Source organism: Ananas comosus, linkage group 10, assembly GCF_001540865.1.
Source record: "Ananas comosus cultivar F153 linkage group 10, ASM154086v1, whole genome shotgun sequence".
NCBI classification, from domain to species: domain Eukaryota; kingdom Viridiplantae; phylum Streptophyta; class Magnoliopsida; order Poales; family Bromeliaceae; genus Ananas; species Ananas comosus.
Window position 1 is genome coordinate 679,087 of NC_033630.1, and position 20,691 is coordinate 699,777.

A 20,691-nucleotide genomic window follows, 5' to 3' on the forward strand; every position below is an offset into this window, starting at 1 on the left:
ATTATCTTTTTATCCCACCTACTCCAACCAAACACAAAAAAATTTTAACACCACTTTAACCCTGAACTTAACCCTATCCCTGGTATAGCTACTTTTTCCTTAACCCCGAACCAAACGGAGGCTAAAGGATTAATTACACCAGTAATCCCCAACCTTTTCATCAATTCTTATTTGGGTCCCTAACCTTTTTTTTTTTTTTGCAATGAGTGTCTAATCTCTGGATTTCATTTCAATTAAGTCCCAGCCGTTAGATAGGTGTTAAAATTGACGAAAAATGCCCACGTCAGCACCATGCATGTCAGCGCGATGGAGGCACCATGTTAGCACCACGGTGGCATTGTGTCAGCGGATTGCAAAAAAAATTTAATATTATTTTTAATTTTAAATTTAAAATTTTGAATTTTTATTTTTAGAGACTAAAGTAAAAAATGTGCAAAGTTTAGAAACCTAAATTAACATGCAAAAGTATGCCAAATAAGCGTTGACGTGGTGATTCCGTTAATTTTAACAGGTTTTTTAATGGTTGGGTCTTAATTGTAATAAATCAAGAGATTAGGAACACAATTGCCAAAAAAAAAAAAAAATTGGGGACCCAAGTGAAAATTGATGAAAAGATTGGGGACTACTGGTGTAATTAACCTTTTTTTTTAACAGGCATTAGGTCCTAGACCAAATTGGTAATTGCTCATATTTGTTACATACTTACATTGGTTAATATATCAGCGGCATTAATTATAATACTAAGTTGCCCGGAAAATAAGCACCCGCCTGTGAACGCGGCTCCGTTTAGGGAGAAATCAACGCATAGACCACGGTCTATATATTTTATATCCAAAATATATACGCATAAAAAAAAATGTTTAAAAAGCTATTACTCACTGTGTGAGAGGAACATTACGAAGTTTATGATCTTTAAAATATAAATATATATTAAATGCTCTAATTATATCCAACAGTTCAAATTTAGATTTTTTTACGATTTTCGATTTGAGCAGTTTTTTTTTTTTTCACAGCTCTCAGAAACAAAAAAAAAAAAAAAAACACCCGAACGTTAATATAATCGCAGCAAAAAGGAAGTCTCAAAAAAAGAAAAGAAAAGAAAAGAAAAAAGCACGTCACTCCACCACCGGCAAACGCTGACGTCAGTCCACGTCATCCACCGGAATCCGGCGCCGGTGCTCCGGCGAGCGGTTCTTCGCCACGTCAGCAAAAGCCCTGAAAATATACTTGTAAACGCTCTTCTCGTTGAGCTCCAGGTAGCAGAAGAGCAGCTCCTCCATGAACCCCCAGTAATCATCCAACGGCTCCCCGCTCTCCACGTGGCACGCCGCGGCCACCATCTCCATCATGGACGCACGGAAATCCGCGCACGGGTCGTCAGAGTACGCCACCGCGGCGACGCCCCCGCACTGCACCGCCACGCGCGGGGTCACCACCGCGGCGGCAGCAACATCCGAAAATGACTTGTAAACTTTATTACGACCGTCCTTCATTGGTAATTCCCCGCGAACTTCTTCGTTCAGCGGTTTATACCGACGCATTACTAATTCCGCTGGCGTAGGTCTACTCGTCGCTAACACGTCGGCTGCGGTGGTGGCCCCGCTCAGCCGCGCCTCCTGGATTAGAGAGCCTGTGGCGGCGGGGGCCACGAAGAAGCGGGCAGAGGCGCAGACGGAGCCCGGGGAGAGGTCCGTGAGGCGCGGGGACTCGTCGGTGGGGCCGTACGAATACGTCATGCCGTCCACGTCAGCAGCGCCGGCGTCCACGTCAGCACGGAGGGAGTGAGAGCTTGCGTCGGAGGAGAGGGTCCTGGGGGACTTGCACCCGGAGAGGAGCCAATTTGTGGTTATGTCAATGATGGTGGGGTTCGGAGGGGTTGGGAAGTAATTTAAGGATTTGTTTGGTGTGGAGTTGGAAATGTGGCGAAGGGGTTTGTGGTGGCGCTTCTTCGCCATTTGGTCAATTTTAATTTCTATGAATTTTGGTTATTTTTTTTAATCTCCTCTTATAGAGAGGATATATAGGTACATTTAGAGCTGTATATAAAGGAAAGTATTTAAGCTGGATATTTAAAAGTTTTTACGTAGATTTTCTTGCCATAGTTATTCCGGGTAATATATAGTTCTAAACATATGCGGGTGCAGTTTTGAGAACATTAAGCGGGCTCTATTAATGGGAATAATAATAACGAAGGAAAGTGTGATTAAATTGGAAAGGGTTACATTGGAAAGGAAGTGGTTACTGCGTCTTTAGTGTATCTTATTATGTTAAAAGCAACATTTATGATTTATGGGTTGGATTTGGATCTAATTGCTGTTTCTTTGCGTTAGCTTTTAATTGCTGAGTTTTCTGAATGAAAATGCTTTTACTTATATAGAGAAATTAATCTTCCTAGCCATATATATATATATGTCGCATTTTTGGATAAATTGTATCTGGAAGGGCATTTTGGTCGATCAGGATTGGCACTGTATTGGATTAGATTCGGGTGGCTAACTAGGCTTTGATATGTATCGACTTCTGAGGAGGTTTGAAATTGTCTCTGATACTTTATTATTAAAAAATTTTGAATTAAACTTCAGTTGCGGCATTTATCGATGCATGCACCAATTTAGTCCTATTAAGTTGAGTAGGATCGGATGGACCGGAGTAGATTCACAAATAGCTGTTAGAGCACATGCATGAATACAACAAAATGAGCTAAAATTCATGAAACCTAGCAAAATAGCATGAAGTACCACTTTCCACAAGAATATTTAGCATGTCTCACAATAAATTATCTCGCATGCATATTTTATTATTCTAATTATACCATGCAATTGCTCTCTTCTACCAAGAGAAGTAAAGAAACATAAGATTAAAGGACGTGGAGGTGGAGAATGTTAATGAGCGAGATACGTAACAATGAGAGCTACAAGCATCAACAAATAAGTAGCAAACCGACCGTCCTTAGAGCAAGTAGCAAAGGGTTTGGTGGTTGGTACCCGAGATTCAAGTTCGAATTCTAGTTGATTCATATTTCTAGCTAAGTTTATTTCTAAAATAAAATAAACGAAGCGGGTAACGTGCTACCTATCTCTCTCAAAAAAAAAAAAAAACAACAAATAAGTAGCGATCCCTTGATCGATCGCTTTGCTGTCGCTGGTCATAGAGGAAATCAGAGCTTCGCCATGTACGAACTGCGCGTGAACGCTGATAAGAAGTAGGTAACAGCGAGCATTGTGTGCGCTTCAGTAGACCTCATCGATCAGAAGATTATAGCTAATGAAACTGACCAACTTAGACCAAATTATATAGATTGAGAATTTATAATTGTGCTAAAAAGCTATATATGAAGCTTTTGAATTAGGTGATCAGGTCATGTAGATAGCAAGGAGATGAGAGTGCTACGTATAGATTGTTCTCTTACATGCAAAGCACCCCTTCAATTTGGTTTATATAGTAGTGGCGGGGCTAAAGCTTGGATCAAAATCAGTGTGCTGTGGCAGTGTTTTTTGTATACTTATTTAATTAATTATTTAGAGGCTTGAGTCACCCAGAGAAACCTGAAACCATAGGTTAACCGATCTAGCAATTGATGGTTTCGAATATGACGGAACAAGTCTCGTTCTATGTTTAGACCATAGTTTACTATATAGGTACTGTTTGTGCTAGTTTAATTAATTTCTTGGTAGATATAGTGGACCATTCGCGTCTTAAACCATTCGCGTGTTCCACTTTAAGAAATGCTAAAGCGCATTAATTACGTTTAACATTGGTGGGCTAATACCAAAACGAACCTCGCCAAGAATTTCTCATTCACACTACGAAAAGCGACACATAAAAGTATCTTCTAGGAAACATCTTCTCAGGTTATATATATAGAGGATATATATACTTTAGAAGCATTTTATAATATTCAAATTTGGTGTTCTTGTAGCCAATACTAGTATATATGTATAAGATACGAATATGACTTTAATTTGCACTTCAGACAAATCTCTTGTCACGGCAACATGCATGTAGTCAAGTGTCAAAATTACAAGCTTATAATAAGCCATATATATACTCTTAATTATTTTATGAATAATTAATATCATAAATAATTAGAGGATATAAAAACTGGGACAGCCATGCTCATGTATGTGATCGATTTAGTGACTACTATAACCCTTTCACAATAATTTTTAAAAAATCATCAAATTAGTGAGCTAATCAGCAAATTAAAGAGTTCCGCTATGATGCTATATATCATTAGCACCAAGCACTTGGTGCTACTAAAATTTTCACTGTTAAATTTATTCCTTTGACAATTTTCACACCATGGATCATACCATTCAACTAAATGTCCACTCAATCTTAGAGAACTACTATCATCATAACCGTACGTTTTTTAATCTAAGGACCGAAAATCAAATAGCACCAATAACTTGGTGCTATATATTAATTGTATTCTAGCCTAGTTCCAGATTGAATATTTATATGCTCATGTATTTCATTAAGTATAGATTTTGTTCTATTTATCGCAGTAATGGCTAGGTAATAGCTAGACATTGCCACTTAAATAATCATAAAATATATGGTATCAAAGACTTGGCCTAGCACAAATGGCAAAGGGCTTGGTGGTGGATACTTGAAGTCTCAAGTTCGAATCCTAGTTGATTCACACTTTATCTAAGCATATTTTTAAATTAAATAAATTAAGCGTGCTATCTATCTCTCTCTCAAAAAAAAAAAAAAAAGACTCGGTCTAAACATACTTTCCTTCTTCTTTTTTTTTTTGAAAGATTTCCTTCTATCTAATGCGCCGTGTTTATATGTAGAGCTATTTTCTTACTGTCCTTAATTCCCAAAATTAATGTGTGTTTAAAACCAATGATCTATGAAATATAAGTTCCCTAGTATATATATGTTATGCTATCAAAAGGATAAGCATGCAGTACGTGGGCATTGTCGAACTAAAAGTCACATATTATTCTTGCAGCAAGGAAGTGAAATGCATAAGCTTATAGGCATCAAAAGCATAAGCTAGCTCACAATATGAAAGGAAGCTTATGCTTCTGCTATAGCGAAAAGCCTTGTCGTTTCGTTGATTTAATATATAAAACAAAGCTGTTAGAACATCTTAGAATATTTTTGCTCAGTTTGATTGGCATTGACACACTTGATTGAGTAACTGTTAGTTAAGATACATCAAGGTCGAACCTGATTATAACTTAAACTTTCGAATGGATTAGCTAGTCATATTTTTACAATATTTAAAAGACGTACATGTTATCAATGCACATGTTGCTCTATCGAGAACTTTGGCTAGCTGCGTGCGTAATCTCTGTCGAGCAATTTTAATCTTGCATCACGACTACCTAGCTGATCTTCATTGTAGATTTAATGGAGTTTTATTCATAATGATCATGGTCACATCTCCTCTAGCTTAGATCAATTTATTTTTAAGTATAACAACAGTAATTACAAGCATGGGCTTTATCAACGTGAGCCCGTTCGGCTAAGAAGTGTGCAAGCGCTTTTCGGAACATAAAAAATATGTGAATATATATATATATAAGAAAACCAATTCTTTGTTATGATCAACAATATGAATTCACACTCTATATAGTAAGACAAAACAATTTTATTCGATTGGTACACATAATATCAAGTACATGAAAGAATTAACTGCATGCTTTAGGTAGGAAAAACTCATCAATGCTTCAACAAGGACTGTATATCTTTCCAAGATTTTGTCGAAAAGAACATAATGGCGACGGAACCTATATAAGAAATAAATAATTAATGAACAAGATAAGTGACGAGGAGTGCGACGAGCATAAGCACGTATGCAATCCCTTGATCGATCGCTTTGCCATCGATCCCGTGAGGCGGCTTTGCGGTTGCTTCCCCATAAGCAAGCTGCATCAGTCCTGAGAAGAAAAACGTAGCAGCGAAGAACGCGTATGCTCGAACGGAACTCATCTTCGATTTCTCTTGAAAGAAGCTAGTAATTAATGTACACAAGAAGCTAGAGAGCAAGGACCTAAACACAATTTATTGTGTGAGAGAGAGAGTGGAGAGATTTAAAGTACAAGAAGAAGAAGAAGAAGAAGAAGAAGAAGAAGAAGATGCTTGAAGGTGGTAGGAGAAGTTGGTTGGTTAAGAGAGAGACATAGGGGGCAACTATTTATAGTTAGTTTTTAGGGTTTTTTCATCTTTAAGTTATTTAAGTAACAAAAATTTTAATGTAGCTTCGTGCATGTAGAATGTTCTCCTATGTACGCCGCCTTTTTGGATTGATGGAAAGAGTCAAACGGTTTAAGGCCGTTATTGAAAGTTAATCTGCAGCTGTAGGTGAAAGGAGAAAAAGTAAAACTAAAAATTAAGGGAAAAAAAAGTAAACCGATGTAGGGACACAGTTAATGGTTGAAACGTGTAGGGCATGGCGAGGAGAGGGTTGACCGTAGACTAGACAACGCCCTAGTGAATCTAAAGGAAAAAAAGGTTCAGTGGGGACTTTTAATTGAGAAATTCTAATTTATTGTCGTGCGTCAATTTTATCTTTATTGAAATATTATAATTTTTTTTTATGGTTTAATTTTTATTTTGGAAGAGCTTTTAGTGATGAAAAAAATCAAATAAATTTTTGAATAAAGGTAAAACAAACAAGCGATAGAGTGTCGAGAGATCCCAATAAAGTGTCGTTGGGGAGTTTCCTATTGAAGTTTTATTCGAAACGAATGAAAGAAGGACATGCACTACAATGTAATCTAGTTAGATTCCGAAAGCCTATTTGGTCCTGATGGATTATCGGCAATTTCAAATAGAGCCTTAAACTTTGTTTGAGATTGCAAGAAGTATATGTTACATGCAATAAAAATATGTGATAGAAAAATATTTTACTTATATTCGTAATAAGTTGCACGTTTTAATTGCACCATGTTAGTTAATTCGATGATTCTATCAAAAAAACACAGAACTATGCATTTATATGTTTTCGCCCCAAATTTTTTTCTTGGAGACGTACGCTTTGCTTTCGATGCTAAACAGGTTCTTAGTATTCTTGATAAAGAATTATAGATGCGTGCATCAGGTAATTCCTAATATTATATAATCATTTAAGCAATAGCATTTTTTCGAGGAAAAAAAAAGGGTGTAGGAATGTGGTTTTTGGTCACTATAGCCCAATAGCCTTAATAGGGGATGCCCGCAGATTACAATGGACACAATCCTCTCCATTTGAAAGCAAATGCAAATCCAAATCTTGTAGTGTTGAATATAAAAATATTTAAATACCGTTCTTTAATAGTTTAAGTTTTTAGAGTACAACGGTTGTTTAACATGGTATCAGAGCAGGAGGTTCTGAGTTTGAGTCACGCCAGGCTCCCAGCATATTAATTTTCTCCCATTTAATTTAAGACCACGTCATGGACCGATTAAAAAGTCTCGAGTCTAGATGTGAGGGGGAGTGTTAAACATAAAAGTATTTAAACACCGTTATCTAATAGTTTAAGTTTTTAGAGTACAACAGTTGTTTAACATGTAGTAATTCACTGAGAAAGGTAATCAATCAATTTGCTGTAAACAAAGATATAACACTGAATCAACTTAATTAGTGGGCATATATAAACAGCGAAGCCAATGTTCCTTATATTGTATATAAACATCTACCATTATGCCCCAAATGGTCCATAAAGTTCACAAAATATATGTGCATGTACAGTAGCTCACGTCAGAAACAATTAACATGCTTAGAACAAACTGACCACATAGAATACGCATATCAAATCTCACTGCATGCGTTGCTTCGAGCCCAAATCAATGGAATAGATCGCAAGTCACATTTCCATGTTTGGATGGATCATAGTAAATAAAATAGTAACTTAATTAATAGAGAGTTACAAGAGATGTTTACACTTATTAAGCTTCCAAATCAGAAAAAGAAAAAAGGAACATATATTACTATCAGAATACATTTATGCTTAACAAGTCACGGTTGGCCTTATTCAAATAATGAACCAAAAAAAAAAAGAGAGAGAGAGAAAAATGAAATCCAAATAGTCATCATCAATTAATGAGAAAGGTAGGCGACGATAAGTGCGACAATCATAAGAAGATAAGCTATCCCTTGGTCGATTGCCTTGCCGTCGCTCGTCGGGGACGGCGCCACTGCTTCGCCAGTCGATAGTTGCATAAACCCCGACACGAAAACGGTGACGAGGATCACACAATAAACTCGGGTTGTATTCATCTTTATACTTTTAAGTTCTGGAATTTTAAGTTAAGTTTGCTCAAAATTAATGTGTGTAGATGAACTAGGAAAATGCATGCAGTAGCTAATGAGTAAAGAGGAAGAGATAGAATAGGATGAAGGGAGAGCTGTGTGTGGGTTTGCTTTATATAGAGGTGTTCATATAGTTTACCTCGAAATATTTTAATTAGTTTCTAAACTTTCAAATTAATATATCTACTATATTTGGCTTAACTTGTCATTAAAAGGAAAGATGAGTTACAATATTGGGGTACGTAGAACAGCTGAACAGGGTCCCTAGCTCGATGCATTTTGCCAAAATATATTTCACCTTATTTAATTTTTTATTAGGGGCACTTGTGCGTGTTTGACTCGTTTTGACTTACCCATAACGTACGTGGAGCATATGTCACCCAGACACGTGAGCCGTGACGAACACAAAAACCGGCCTACAAGCGCTTGGTCTTTGTATGGCGACTTAAAATTAAAATATTAGATTAGGTATCCAATTAGCAATTGATTTATTGATTAGGTCATCTCCAATTTTGGATTTTTACTTCTATTTTTTACCGGAATGTAAGAATCGGTCTATATTTGTCGAAGAAATAATAGTTAAAAAAGGTACAAATTAATAGTCCTTAACGCACGTCTACATGAGCCCAAGTTAATACTCCAGCAAAAACCCACGAAACTAAATTAAGCCTCTATATAAGCAAACATCTCTAGAGCTCTCCCTCCATAGAATTATTCCTACCTCTTCCTCTTTACTTGCTCTCAACAAATTAGAAAACTAGACAAAGATTTACATAATCCAAATATCTAGTTTTTTGATTTTTGACTTTTTCTTTGTGGAAAAATGAATTCAATTCGAGTTTATGCCATGATCTTCGTCACATTTTTCGTTTCGGGGTTGATGCAACTAACAGCCGGCGAAGCTGTAGCGCCGTCTCCGGCGAGCGATGGAAAGGAGATCGACCAAGGAATAGCTTACGTACTTATGATTGTAGCCCTCCTTGTCACCTATCTCGTTTATTAATGGGTTGGTTCTTATGGATTTGTTCTTTTTGGTTCTTTGAGTATTAATAATTCTTTAAATAAGGAGAATGGTGTCTTTGTAAAGCATCCAACAATAGAAGCATGAAACGAGCGTCTTTTTTCTATTTTCCATTTGTTTATTTTACAGCATTAATGTGAAAGTGTAACCATCTTTTCACATAATGGAATTTTTCTGCATGCGCCTAAAACTACTGCTTAGTTCAAATTACTCAATTGTTGCATGAAAGTTTCAACATTGTTCTGTTGCAACCAAATCAAACAATTTAGCAACATTGTTTGTTCTCAAAAAAGTAACAGCAACACTGTGTAAAATAAACATACCAACAACTCAAGTAGCACTTTCTGAAAAAAGAAAGAAAAAAGCAGCCGAGTAAAACTGGCTTTCAGATAACCAAATTGAGACAGTAAACAGTTGCCCCACCGTCGCCTTGCATTTCACAGCATATAGTGGAGATTAAAAGTTCTCGAAAACAAACAAAAATTTAGCAAACATATGCACGATGAAGATTATTGGGGATGCGAAGGCTGGGAAGGAACCGATTGTGGAGCTGCGTAATCATAGCCAGCATAATTAACTGGATAGTATTGTTGAGAAACTGCTGCCGGATTTTGTACATAAGAGGCTGCGCCATATGCAGGTGCGGGTGCAACCTGAGGTGGATATTTGTATGAAGAGGACGGTCCACGAGGTCCAGTTGATGGTCTGCGATGACCGTACGAACCATAAGCTGAATTGGAACTTCGGCTTCTTTTGGCAGCACGGAAAGAGGAGACCCCGGCACTAGAAGAAGCAGCTCGCCTCCGCTTAACTGAAGGTGGCTTGGGTGCTGTGGCTTTTTTCCTGTCCGCCTTAGCTTTCTCCATTTGGAAGAGCTTAATCTTTAGGGCATTAGTGCTAAATTGTGACTCGAGCTTGCAGTTTTGGACGCAGTTGATCACAGCTTTAATGGCGTTGTACTCTATATTGCTAGCCTCTTCCTGGAAAAAGCAAAAAAAACTTTTTTATGAAGCATACGATCAGAATAAAAGAAGAGCAAATAAATGTGGAATTTCTTTACGCCACTTAGTGCTTTAACTAAGGAGAGTCATCGTGAAAAAAGAAAAGGAATACTGAAAAGAAATCCAGCCTCATCTATACGACTACCCTCTATTCCACATACATATTGCACAATGCAGGCACTTGAGAAACGAGGCAGGTAAAGATGAAAATCAACCAGAGGAAACAGTACCCACAAACAAGATATTGTTTTACTTCGGTGTGTATAGGCATTTGGATAGCTAGATTCATAAAAAATTGTAAATAGTAGAGTAATGTGTCAGATTGAAATAATACAGATCTGCCAAAGTGATGCATAAGAAATTAAGAGTGACATCGACCGTCCCTAGAGCAAGTGGCAAAGGGCTTGGTGGTTGGTACCCGAGACCCAAGTTCGAATCCTAGTTGATTCACATTTCTAGCTAAGTTTATTTCTAAATGAAATAAACGAAGCGGGTAGCGTGCTACCTATTTCTCAAAAAAAAAAAAGAAAAAAAAAAGAAAAAAAAATAAGAGTGACATTAGAAGAAGAGAAGTGTGTAAAGATATATAGAAGAATCAATAAAAAGATTTGCATGAATTGCAACGTAAACTACATGTATTATTACACGAAATTTAAATAGAACTCATCGCAAGAATAATTATGATCGGTCTAGATATCAAACTATGGAAAGTTTTATCAAGTGTTGTTTCCTGAATTTGATGGCATATCATTCCAAACTTTATGCATCATTCAGTGCCACATTCAGTAAGTAAAGTGCGTAGATCACCAGTTACCCACCAAAAAAAAAAAAAATCAGTAAAGATTAAACATATATCACGAATCCAAAATATTTACAGTAAAGAGTCATGCCATGAATGAAACAAGATGACAATTGAGTTGACAAACAAACATAATCCAATCATACCGTAGCAGCATAGGAACGGTTCCCATTTTTCAACATGGCATGAGCTTTTTTTCTGGAGGCGTGGAGGTAAGACTTGAGAAGAGAGACGGGGGGAAATTGTTCGGTCAAACCACAGTCCGTAACAATATATACAGCCTCTATGTCTTTCCCAGTCTTTAACAGGTCGTCAACAAGCTCTGCAGGTCCATCAACAAGCATTTGTTAGTTTAAAAGTGTCGCAGATACTATCTCAATGTACGCTCCAAATTAATCTCATATGACGGCAACTAGAATTTCAATCTTCGAGTATGTTTGCACTGTTGACCATTGGCACCATATTAAATCAGCTGCCTGCTTGACTCAAAACTACAGTGAACTACTACATTAAAGAACATCAACTGAGAGTTGCCATCAGAAGGTACTTTTAAAGTATCAACGTTAAGAGAGATATCTCTGTTCTTTGAAACTGAAGGGGAATGCTTAAGGTGGTGTTTGAACTTTCCAAATCTAAAAAAGGGTCCGCATACTCTAAATATCTCCTGCAGGCTAGTGGCACTTAATATGTGTGAACAACTGCTAAGGGTTTGAGCTTCTTCGACGCAGAGAATCAGTTTTGACATGGGGATTGATTTGTTCGTGACAGGAAGGAAGAACGGAAATTTCGATTAGATATAGACAGATACTATATCACTTGGAAGTGCCGGCGAAGTTTTTCTTTTTCTTCTTCATATATTTAGATAATGCATTTTTAGTGTTCATATACATAAATTCATCTGGTATGTGTCAAATATGGAGCACTTGTGTGGCAAAGATAATAAATTTCAACAGGGGTATAATAACAATAACCAATTTGTTTTTCTCTTCTTCAAACCAATTCTTATCCAAATAGAGCGATTGAATAAAATCAAAGCTTTTACCTCCAAGTATCTTTCCAAATCCTAGCATCGGAGCGAGCCTCGCAATCTCCTTCCTCTGAGCGTTCTCCAGGAACACCTTCCTCAAGAACTCTTCTTCGAACCTCGAGCTCAGCCCGAACGCGGCGACCATCTGAAGGAATATCTGCGCGGCCCGGCCCGACCCTTCTTCCCCTTCCGCCGCGCCCTCCGCGTCTCCCTTTATAACAAGCTTCTCCTTCCACTCCTCGACCACCGCCGCCGCCCTCTCCTTCATGCTCTCCGACACCTCCGGCGCCTTCTTCCCATCCGAATCGAACAGAGTCATCACCAGCATCCCGAACACCCACTTCGGATCGTGCCCACCGCCTCCGCCGCCGCCGCCGCCGCCGCTGGAGAGTTGCCCTAGGTAGTCCCCTACGGCGTCCACAACCACGCGCGCCGGGTCCACCGACCCCGCCACGGCCTCACCGATCTCGAAGCGGAGGACGCCGAGGTCGCGGCGGCGGGAGACCATGAAGCGCCAGAGCCCGGCGGAGTCCATGCGGCGGCAGAACCACCGGAGGATCCCGCGGATGTCGGTGGGGGGCGGCGCAGCCGCGGCGGCGGCGGCGGAGGCGGCGGCGGGGTCCTCGATCTCGGCGACGGCGGCGTCGCGGCGCTCCTTGATGAGGGCGGCGGCGGCGGCCTCGCGGTCGGGGACGGAGGCCTCGCGGGAGGAGAGGGTTTCTAGGGTTTGCTTGGTGGTGGAGTCGATGGATTGGAGATCAGCGTCGAGGGCTTGGGACCGATCGGCTAGGGTTTGGCGGAGGGAGGAGAAGTGGTCAGAGAGGCTCTTCCACAGGAGGGTGCAGTTGGTGATTAGGGTTTTCTGAGCTTCTAGGTCTTCGAGAACCTTCTCGATTGGGTCGGAGGAGGCGACGTCGATCGCCATGGCAGAGCTTAGTTACCAGATAGAGAAGAGACTGTTCTCACACACACACACAGAGGGCCAGTGGAGATGTAAAAGGAGTAGTAGTGTTTGGAGGCCCATTTATGGATGGGCCCAAATAGGCCAAATATTTTAGTAGGCCGTGCTTGTGGCCTTAGTTTCTTAGTGGAGAGACTTGTACTGCAAAAAAGTAGGACTGGTTCTTGGACCATGATTGGGGACACCATCGTCCTCCAAATCCTCATTCTCCATATTCTGAGTTATTCTGCGCGCCATTACTTAGGATCTGTTTGGTTCAGCTTTAGTGGGGCACCCAACCGCGATACAACATGGACCTGAGAAGCTCCACGCGAAGCGTCTCGTGTCACCTCACTGCTTGTACTAGTACTAAGACGCAGAAGCCGAATCAAATGAGAAATTCTACACTGTCACGCTTGCACCACATTTTTAATAACAAATCAATCACATTTCTTCTTTTCAAACAAAAATACAATAAAAATATTTTTTTATAATCATGATGAGACATATATATTTAAAAGGAGATATTTGATTGGTTTGTGACGCCACGTCACCAATATATCCGGTGCATTCTAAAATTTCTCGAGTCAAACAGGATCTTCTTAGCTTTTAAAGTAAAGGACAATGAGAAGGCACGTTACTGGGCTCGAAGCCCATAATCGTGATAGGTAGTTTGGGCTGTTGTTCAAGAAGTTTTCTGTGAGCTTCATTTCATGATCTGTTTTATCTACTATAAGGCCTAATAAACAGGTATTGCACTCCACTGTAAAAAAATGCATAGAAATTCTATGTATCTTTACCGTCTCTCTTTATTTTCTTTTTCCCCCCTTTTTTTTCCCATGGAACCAAAAAGAGACAGCAAACTATAAGAAAAGGTCCCTAAAGTCAAATGTAGAGCAACCAATTTCAACAATCATAGTTTGAAACCAACTTAAAGCACACCATACCACGCGCGTGCCTGTTGAAGAATAAGCCAGTGACTCATAGGCAGTGGGGCTTGGTTAAAAGAACCCACCGGGCATGTAGAATTTTTTCATAAAGAAAATTAAATGTGATGTGGTAGATGTAAAAGACCACTAACAAACTACTCTTATATAATTTTATGTACATATAATGCCAGCAATGGCGTGCGCCACATTTGGTAAGCTATTGACCAAGTGTAAGAGATTATACTCCCATATCTGTCACGCAGAACGTAAATATGTTTTCATATTGTGTGTAACGTTTTTTGATTGGCTTGTAATCTATCCTCCGAGTAGTTCAAAGTGTCGTCAATTTCTATGTCCCATGTAAGAAATATCCCACATGAAAAAGAGCTTTTGAGTAAAATGCTCATACTATTTAATTTATATACCAACTTTTGTCGGATAGTGATAATAGTTGATATATAATACATGTTGAATATAATATTAAAAATATCACTCTCTGATAGCTTAGTCTTTTGGATGGATATAAATTATTACTTTATATTCAAATTATAACTTCTATGTTTTACAATTTTACTAAATTAATTTTTATCTGATGAAAATGCACGATTGGCTCTAGCAACATAGCTTATTAGCATGAGAATTCATGCTAATTAATTAAAGTTTATAGTGACTAGTGAGGAGGAACATGGGTGCTACCAAATTCACATGATCACATGAAATGAGGGAATATCATAATTTAGTACTACAAATTAATACACACTCCAAACTTTTTTTTCTGATGTACTTCTTATTAATTACATGTTGGATCCTAGTGATTGTCATTTGATCATTTGATTTAATAATCTAAAATATGAAATTAAAAACACCTAAACAAACGACGCATCTCTATCTCTTTGATCCTTTTTTTTTTTTTTGAGAAATAATCCATTTTTATCTTTTTCATCTCCCAAAGGAGAACTATATTTTATCATAATAGGTCCAATTTATACCATGTAATCTATAGTGATATATAGGGATATAGCTATATAAAAGTAGAGTCATCATCTAATTTAAGGAAGTGGAGTTGAGCTACAGTTCACTCCATAAGCAAATTAACAAATCAAAACTCCACATAACTTATAGTACCTCATAAAGTTAGCTTTGTTCACATGGTTCCCACATTGCACTTGGACCCTCTTACACATGCATGTAGCTGCGATAAGATAATATACCTAAATTTTATGATAGGAACAGGTACAGGGTACACAATTTCTTATATGGCTTTTGTTACCAACCTAGTGAAAAAATTTGTAGGTGAATCACATGGAGAGAGAGAGAGAGAGAGAGAGAGAGAGAGAGAAAAGAAGCTTCATCCACACGTAAATGGGATTAGTGATCAACCTAAGAAACTCTATGTAAAGCCTAACAGAGTTGGGCTTATTTGAGTTGGAACTTGTTTCCTTCAATGTATTTAAAATAGTAAATATTTATTTTATTTTAGTATAATTATATACTCTACTTAGATTTGTGGATAAAGATTCAATTATTGCATTTGGATCTACGCCTAAATTAAATGTAATTAAAATTACAGTAATTAGAATGAGTGATATAGCTTAGAGGTTACCTTATCTATGCACTAATCTATTTAGCAAGAAAATAACAAGTCCTTGCAATGTGGGTCATCTTACCACTCTCATATAAAATAATAAAATATATATGCAAATATATTTTTCAACTGCAAGCAACTAAATAAAATACTTCCAATTATAATATTCTCAAACATGTACTGCTAAGCATGTTAATGCAAATACATTTGCTACCTTTTCAATTGTATACATTCCAAACCAGAAGGCACCAACAATAAATAAAAAAAAAACAAAAGTTCAATTTAATCCATTCATTAAATTTATTTTTAAAAAATATAAACACAATTAATAAATCAGTATGCTAAAAAAAAAAATCAAAAATAAAATGTTATATGTACGCCTATTTATAGATGTAAGATTTATATCCATGACATCTACAGGTTCAAAAAAATTATGTACGCCTGTTTATAGATGTAAGATTTATATGTACGCCTGTTTATAATTTTTTTTTCTCTCCTCTCGGGGCCCGGTTGCTTCACACTTGTATCAGATTAATGAATAAAGCGGATAGCGTGCTATCTCTTTCTTAAAAAAAAAAAAAATAAATTTTACTGAAAAAATAATTGATAAGACATGTAAAAAATGACGTCCTTTTAATGGGGATGTAATATTAACACTTGCTTTAGAGATATACGTCCAAAAGTATACATGTTTGGAGGAGACTGGAGGTCCCATCTCATTGATTAAAAAGTTTGAAAATTGATGAATCCCACCGGAAGAAGCAAACCAATTCTCATTACTTTAAAGATGATGGGGCGAAAAGTAGAAGAGAACAAAGTTAGGACCAGTCGATAGAGATTCCTTTTGGCTTTTGCTTTAATGAAGTTGTTGTCGTATTCTTTAATATGTAAAAGTTTGTGCTCGAAGGATTCTCTATATAAGCTTTACGGCTTCATTCAAAGAAGTAGATGAAAAAACTTCAAAATTATTTATTAAAAAAAGGGGAAAAAATAACTCCAGTCACATTTGGCAGCATAAAATAACCCAAATATTATCTAATTTATTTAAAATAGTCTAAAATTTAAAAGACCAGTTTGGTATGTAATAGTCTATATTTTGTGTTGTGATTTGTAAAGATTTATACTTATACAAAAAATGTGGCTATTAAATATTCTTAGAATTAGCTATGATATCATGTTACTAAATTATGATTCAGGAATAATTTTAATACCATTTATATAGCACAAAAATAACAAATATAACTCAATAAATATATATATATATATATATATATATATATATATATAGAACTAGGCTTGAATACTATCGATAGCACCAAGCGTTTGGTGCTATTAAGTTTTCGGCCCTTAAATGAAAAAACGTACGGTTACGATAATGTGGGCCTAGTATAATCTAAAAGATAAAAAATAGTCAAAGGGTTAAATCTAACGGCGGAAAACTCAATAGCACCAAGCGCTTGGTGCTATCGATAGTATCCCAGCCGGACTCTCCCTCTCTCTCTATATATATATACTAGTGTAGGGCCCGCGCTTCGCAACGGGTAGATCACATTTCAATCAAATTTAGAGTTGGTGTACGATGTAATTAAAACAGAAGTGCAGGATTCTAATTGAGTCTTTCTAAAATATGGCATGATCACTAAGATTGAATGTTCTATCTCTTATACAATTCTAGCCGTTTAATAGAATCAGTTTTATTCATCATAAAAAAAGTAACGCTCTCTCTATATATAAGTAAATAGCCAATAATATTAGTATTAAAACACTAAATAATTAATACATCATATGATATATACATATTAATGATATTTAATTAAGCAATTTGATCACAATATTTGCTTAAAAAATATTTGGAATAATTGCCAATATTTGGAACAATTGTCACGTGTCTTAGATTTTGTTTGGGGTTATAGGGAGATTACATTACGTGTGGTGAGAAATTATGATTGAAAAATACTTTATTTATTTCCGTACGTAATATTGCATTACACATAAATATATTTTCTACCATTCCACCAGAGAATATAAAAGCAAATCCCTAAATGCTTTTATCTCAACTCTATTTTATCTAATAGCATTATATGGGCCTCAGTACCAAATTAAGCCTTACTAATTTGAAGACCGAAAGTATAAGCCATTTGATTACAATATTTGTTTAAAAACATATTTGGAACAATTGTTACGGATCTTACTAATTTGAAGACCAAAAATATAATTATTCCAAATGAAGATAGAAATGAGCATCAATCAATTTTGTCCAATTAGTCATTTTATTCGAAAAACAGATATGTTAAACTATCTAATAAATTTTATAATGCATAATTATTAGTAAAATTAAGAGTCGACCAATCATATTTTGAATATTTAAAAAATTATAGATGTAAAATTGATCACTTATCATATTGTAATAGAACATTAAAGTTTGATATTAAAATCAAAATAAAATCGTATAAAATTTTTTCCAAACGATGAAGCATTTTGAATCATCTATTCAACCTTTTAAAATTTTATTTTTACTATTAACCACTCTACATGTTAGGTTTTAAAATTCGTGTATAAAAAATTATATATTTAAAATTTTATAATAAAAAAAATATTAGATTGGATTAGAAAAAAAAAAAAACTTAATCCTTTAAAAAAAAAAAAATCTCCTGCGCTTTCCCCACCCCACCTCGCCCGCTCCACGCTCACCCCCGCTCGCTCTTCTGCCACGTGTACAAAAACTGCCGTTTCATATATTTAATTAATATTTATATTTATATAGATATTATTGTAATTTTTGAATATTTATTATAATTTGGTTAGAGGCAGGTAGATATAAATTTAGATTACGCCACGCCCTCTCTCTTTTCTCCCAGTGAAGTCCCTAGAAAATAGAAATCCTCACTCAGGTCAAAGCATCAAGCACATGGTTAGAATGTGAAAGATGCAATCTCATAGTTGGAACATTGAAAAGGAAAGTGGAGGGTGGTTAATGAATTAAAGTGGATAAGATATTGCAACAAATCCCAAAGATAAGAGGCATTTTGACTATATTTTTTTTTTCTGATTTTTTGACTGGCTAGATCAAAGAAGAAATTTAATGATAAGCAGTAAACTTTCTATCAAACATCCATAATGAAATTACCTAATTTTCACACTGTATTTTTATCTCTAACTGAAAAAAAAAAAGCGTCATTAATTCTATTTTGTTCATTCCCAAAGGAGAAATTAATTATCCCTACTCTCATGATCTCATCTCTTATAAGCTTTTGATGATCCATGGGGAAAAGGAAAAATTAAAATAAAGTCAAAAGCCTGAGCCCAAATGAAGGAGAAAAAGCTTCAAGCCACATGTGCCATTCACTCATATCTTCTCTTGCCCTTCCTTTGTTCAGATGAATCAGATCCACTAGCTACCCATCATATGTAATCTCTTTTTAGTTTCCTCTTAATTCTTAATATCTAATAATAATAATAATAAAAACTCACCTAGAATAAAATGAGAGGGAGAGAAAGAGAACGAAACATTAACAAACAAGCTTTGGATTTACAAAACAGGTGAACTAGTTTGACCTTTCCTAGCTAGAACACATACATGAATGCCAATTTAGAGATATTTTGGTACGTTCTCCAAAATTCAACATCACTTTGATTCTTCCATCAAATTCAATACCAAGAACAATAATTGGCAATAAAAACATCCAGAAACATCTTTTCGTAGGATCAGAACACTTCCCATTTCGCGGAAGTCGAAATTACTAAAGCAGTTGCATTTGAAGAACGCATTACCAGACTAGGCCTAAACCGCCATGGAAACACAATCACAATCTCCGCAGCACCCGCGACGGCACGGCGAACCGTGCGGAGAACGACCGTGACAGGTTCTCCGGCTCGCCCCACGCGGCCCCCTCGTCGAAGTTCTGCGCGTACGTGCTCGCGTCGTACGGCACGTGTGGCGGCCGCTGCGGCGCGCACAGCAGTACTCGCCTCTTCTCCTTCATGATGCGCCGCCACAGGCCACGCAGCACCGCCTTTCGGCCCGACGACGACGACGATGATCGGCCGGACGACGACGACGACGACGAAGGATGGTAGTAGCCCAAGGGATCGTCGTCGTTGTAGTAGTAGACTTCTGCATCGTCGTCGTAGTCGTAGTTGTTGGCGGCGAAGGTACGTTGGAAGCCTGCCGTCCTGCTGCGGCGAGAGTTGCACCAGATGCCGCCGATGACGACGTCGACTGCCGGGCAACCGCAGGAGCCCTGCCGCCGCAGTTTGGGACTGTAGTCCATCAATGAGGGTTTTTTTTTTCTTTTTTAAAAAAAGAAAATTCTACTCGATCTCTCCCACTTGGAGTTCTTATTAATTCTAGTAACTGTATGGGTATATATATATATAGAGAGAGAGAGATTTAGAGGGGATTTTGGATTAAGATGGAGAGAAGAGTGCGTTTTGACGTACATGCCCTTGTGGGTTTTTGGATTAAGATGGAGAGAAGAGATTTAGACGGGATTTTGGATTAAGATTATTATTTTTAGATGATTATACTTTTGCTTGTAGAACTGCATAGTCGTTTTTGTACTCGAACCCGAATTTACAATTAGTAGGGGCATACGTGTAATTACACCTTGTTTTCTCTTTTTTGGGTCAAAAACTGGGTGCGACGAGGCACGGTTGGTAGGTTCGTGGGTGCGGCACGATGTGGTCCCACTGGCCCATTAATGACGGATCGGATTAGGCCCACGGCCCATTAATCATGACCTGTATATTGGGGCCCCATTATGAGCTCATCGTGACCGTCCGATTGGTGGATCACGGTAGGAACAAAGGGCCGCGGCGCCGTTGAAAAGTTGGGGGAGTGGGGACCGTTGATCGCTTAATTTGGACGGTTGGTAACGGTGAGACTGCGAATAGTCTATAAAGAGAGCTTTTAATGATGAGTTTGGTTATCGTTAATCGGGCCAATATTAATAAGATAAGGACACTTTGTTTTTATAATTTACCCTTTTTTTTTTTTGGTATCCGACGTGGCACGGAACAACGCGCTTGTTTGATTGGTCAACAAAAGATACGTGGCAAGTGGAATGGCATGGTCTACCACATCATCTTTGAGCCACGTGAACTGTAATACATATCTCCAAAAAGGTGTGTGCATGTTT

At 37.4% G+C, this 20,691-nt stretch overlaps 3 protein-coding genes across 3 annotated transcripts; all 3 read right to left on the reverse strand.

Annotated features, from left to right (window-relative positions):
- On the reverse strand, positions 1,143 to 1,955 carry LOC109716591. The gene has a single exon (XM_020242122.1). It carries the CDS (start codon positions 1,953 to 1,955, stop codon positions 1,143 to 1,145), a length of 813 nt encoding a protein of 270 aa, XP_020097711.1.
- LOC109716753 (FRIGIDA-like protein 4a) lies at positions 9,491 to 13,084 on the reverse strand. Its single transcript, XM_020242308.1, has 3 exons — positions 12,115 to 13,084; positions 11,219 to 11,394; positions 9,491 to 10,252 (listed from the first exon to the last, which is right to left on the reverse strand). The coding sequence occupies exons 1-3, from the start codon at positions 13,022 to 13,024 to the stop codon at positions 9,782 to 9,784; spliced, it is 1,557 nt and encodes a 518-aa protein (XP_020097897.1). The 5' UTR covers positions 13,025 to 13,084; the 3' UTR covers positions 9,491 to 9,781.
- On the reverse strand, positions 18,977 to 20,002 carry LOC109716097. Its single transcript, XM_020241413.1, has one exon. It carries the CDS (start codon positions 19,822 to 19,824, stop codon positions 19,357 to 19,359), a length of 468 nt encoding a protein of 155 aa, XP_020097002.1. The 5' UTR covers positions 19,825 to 20,002; the 3' UTR covers positions 18,977 to 19,356.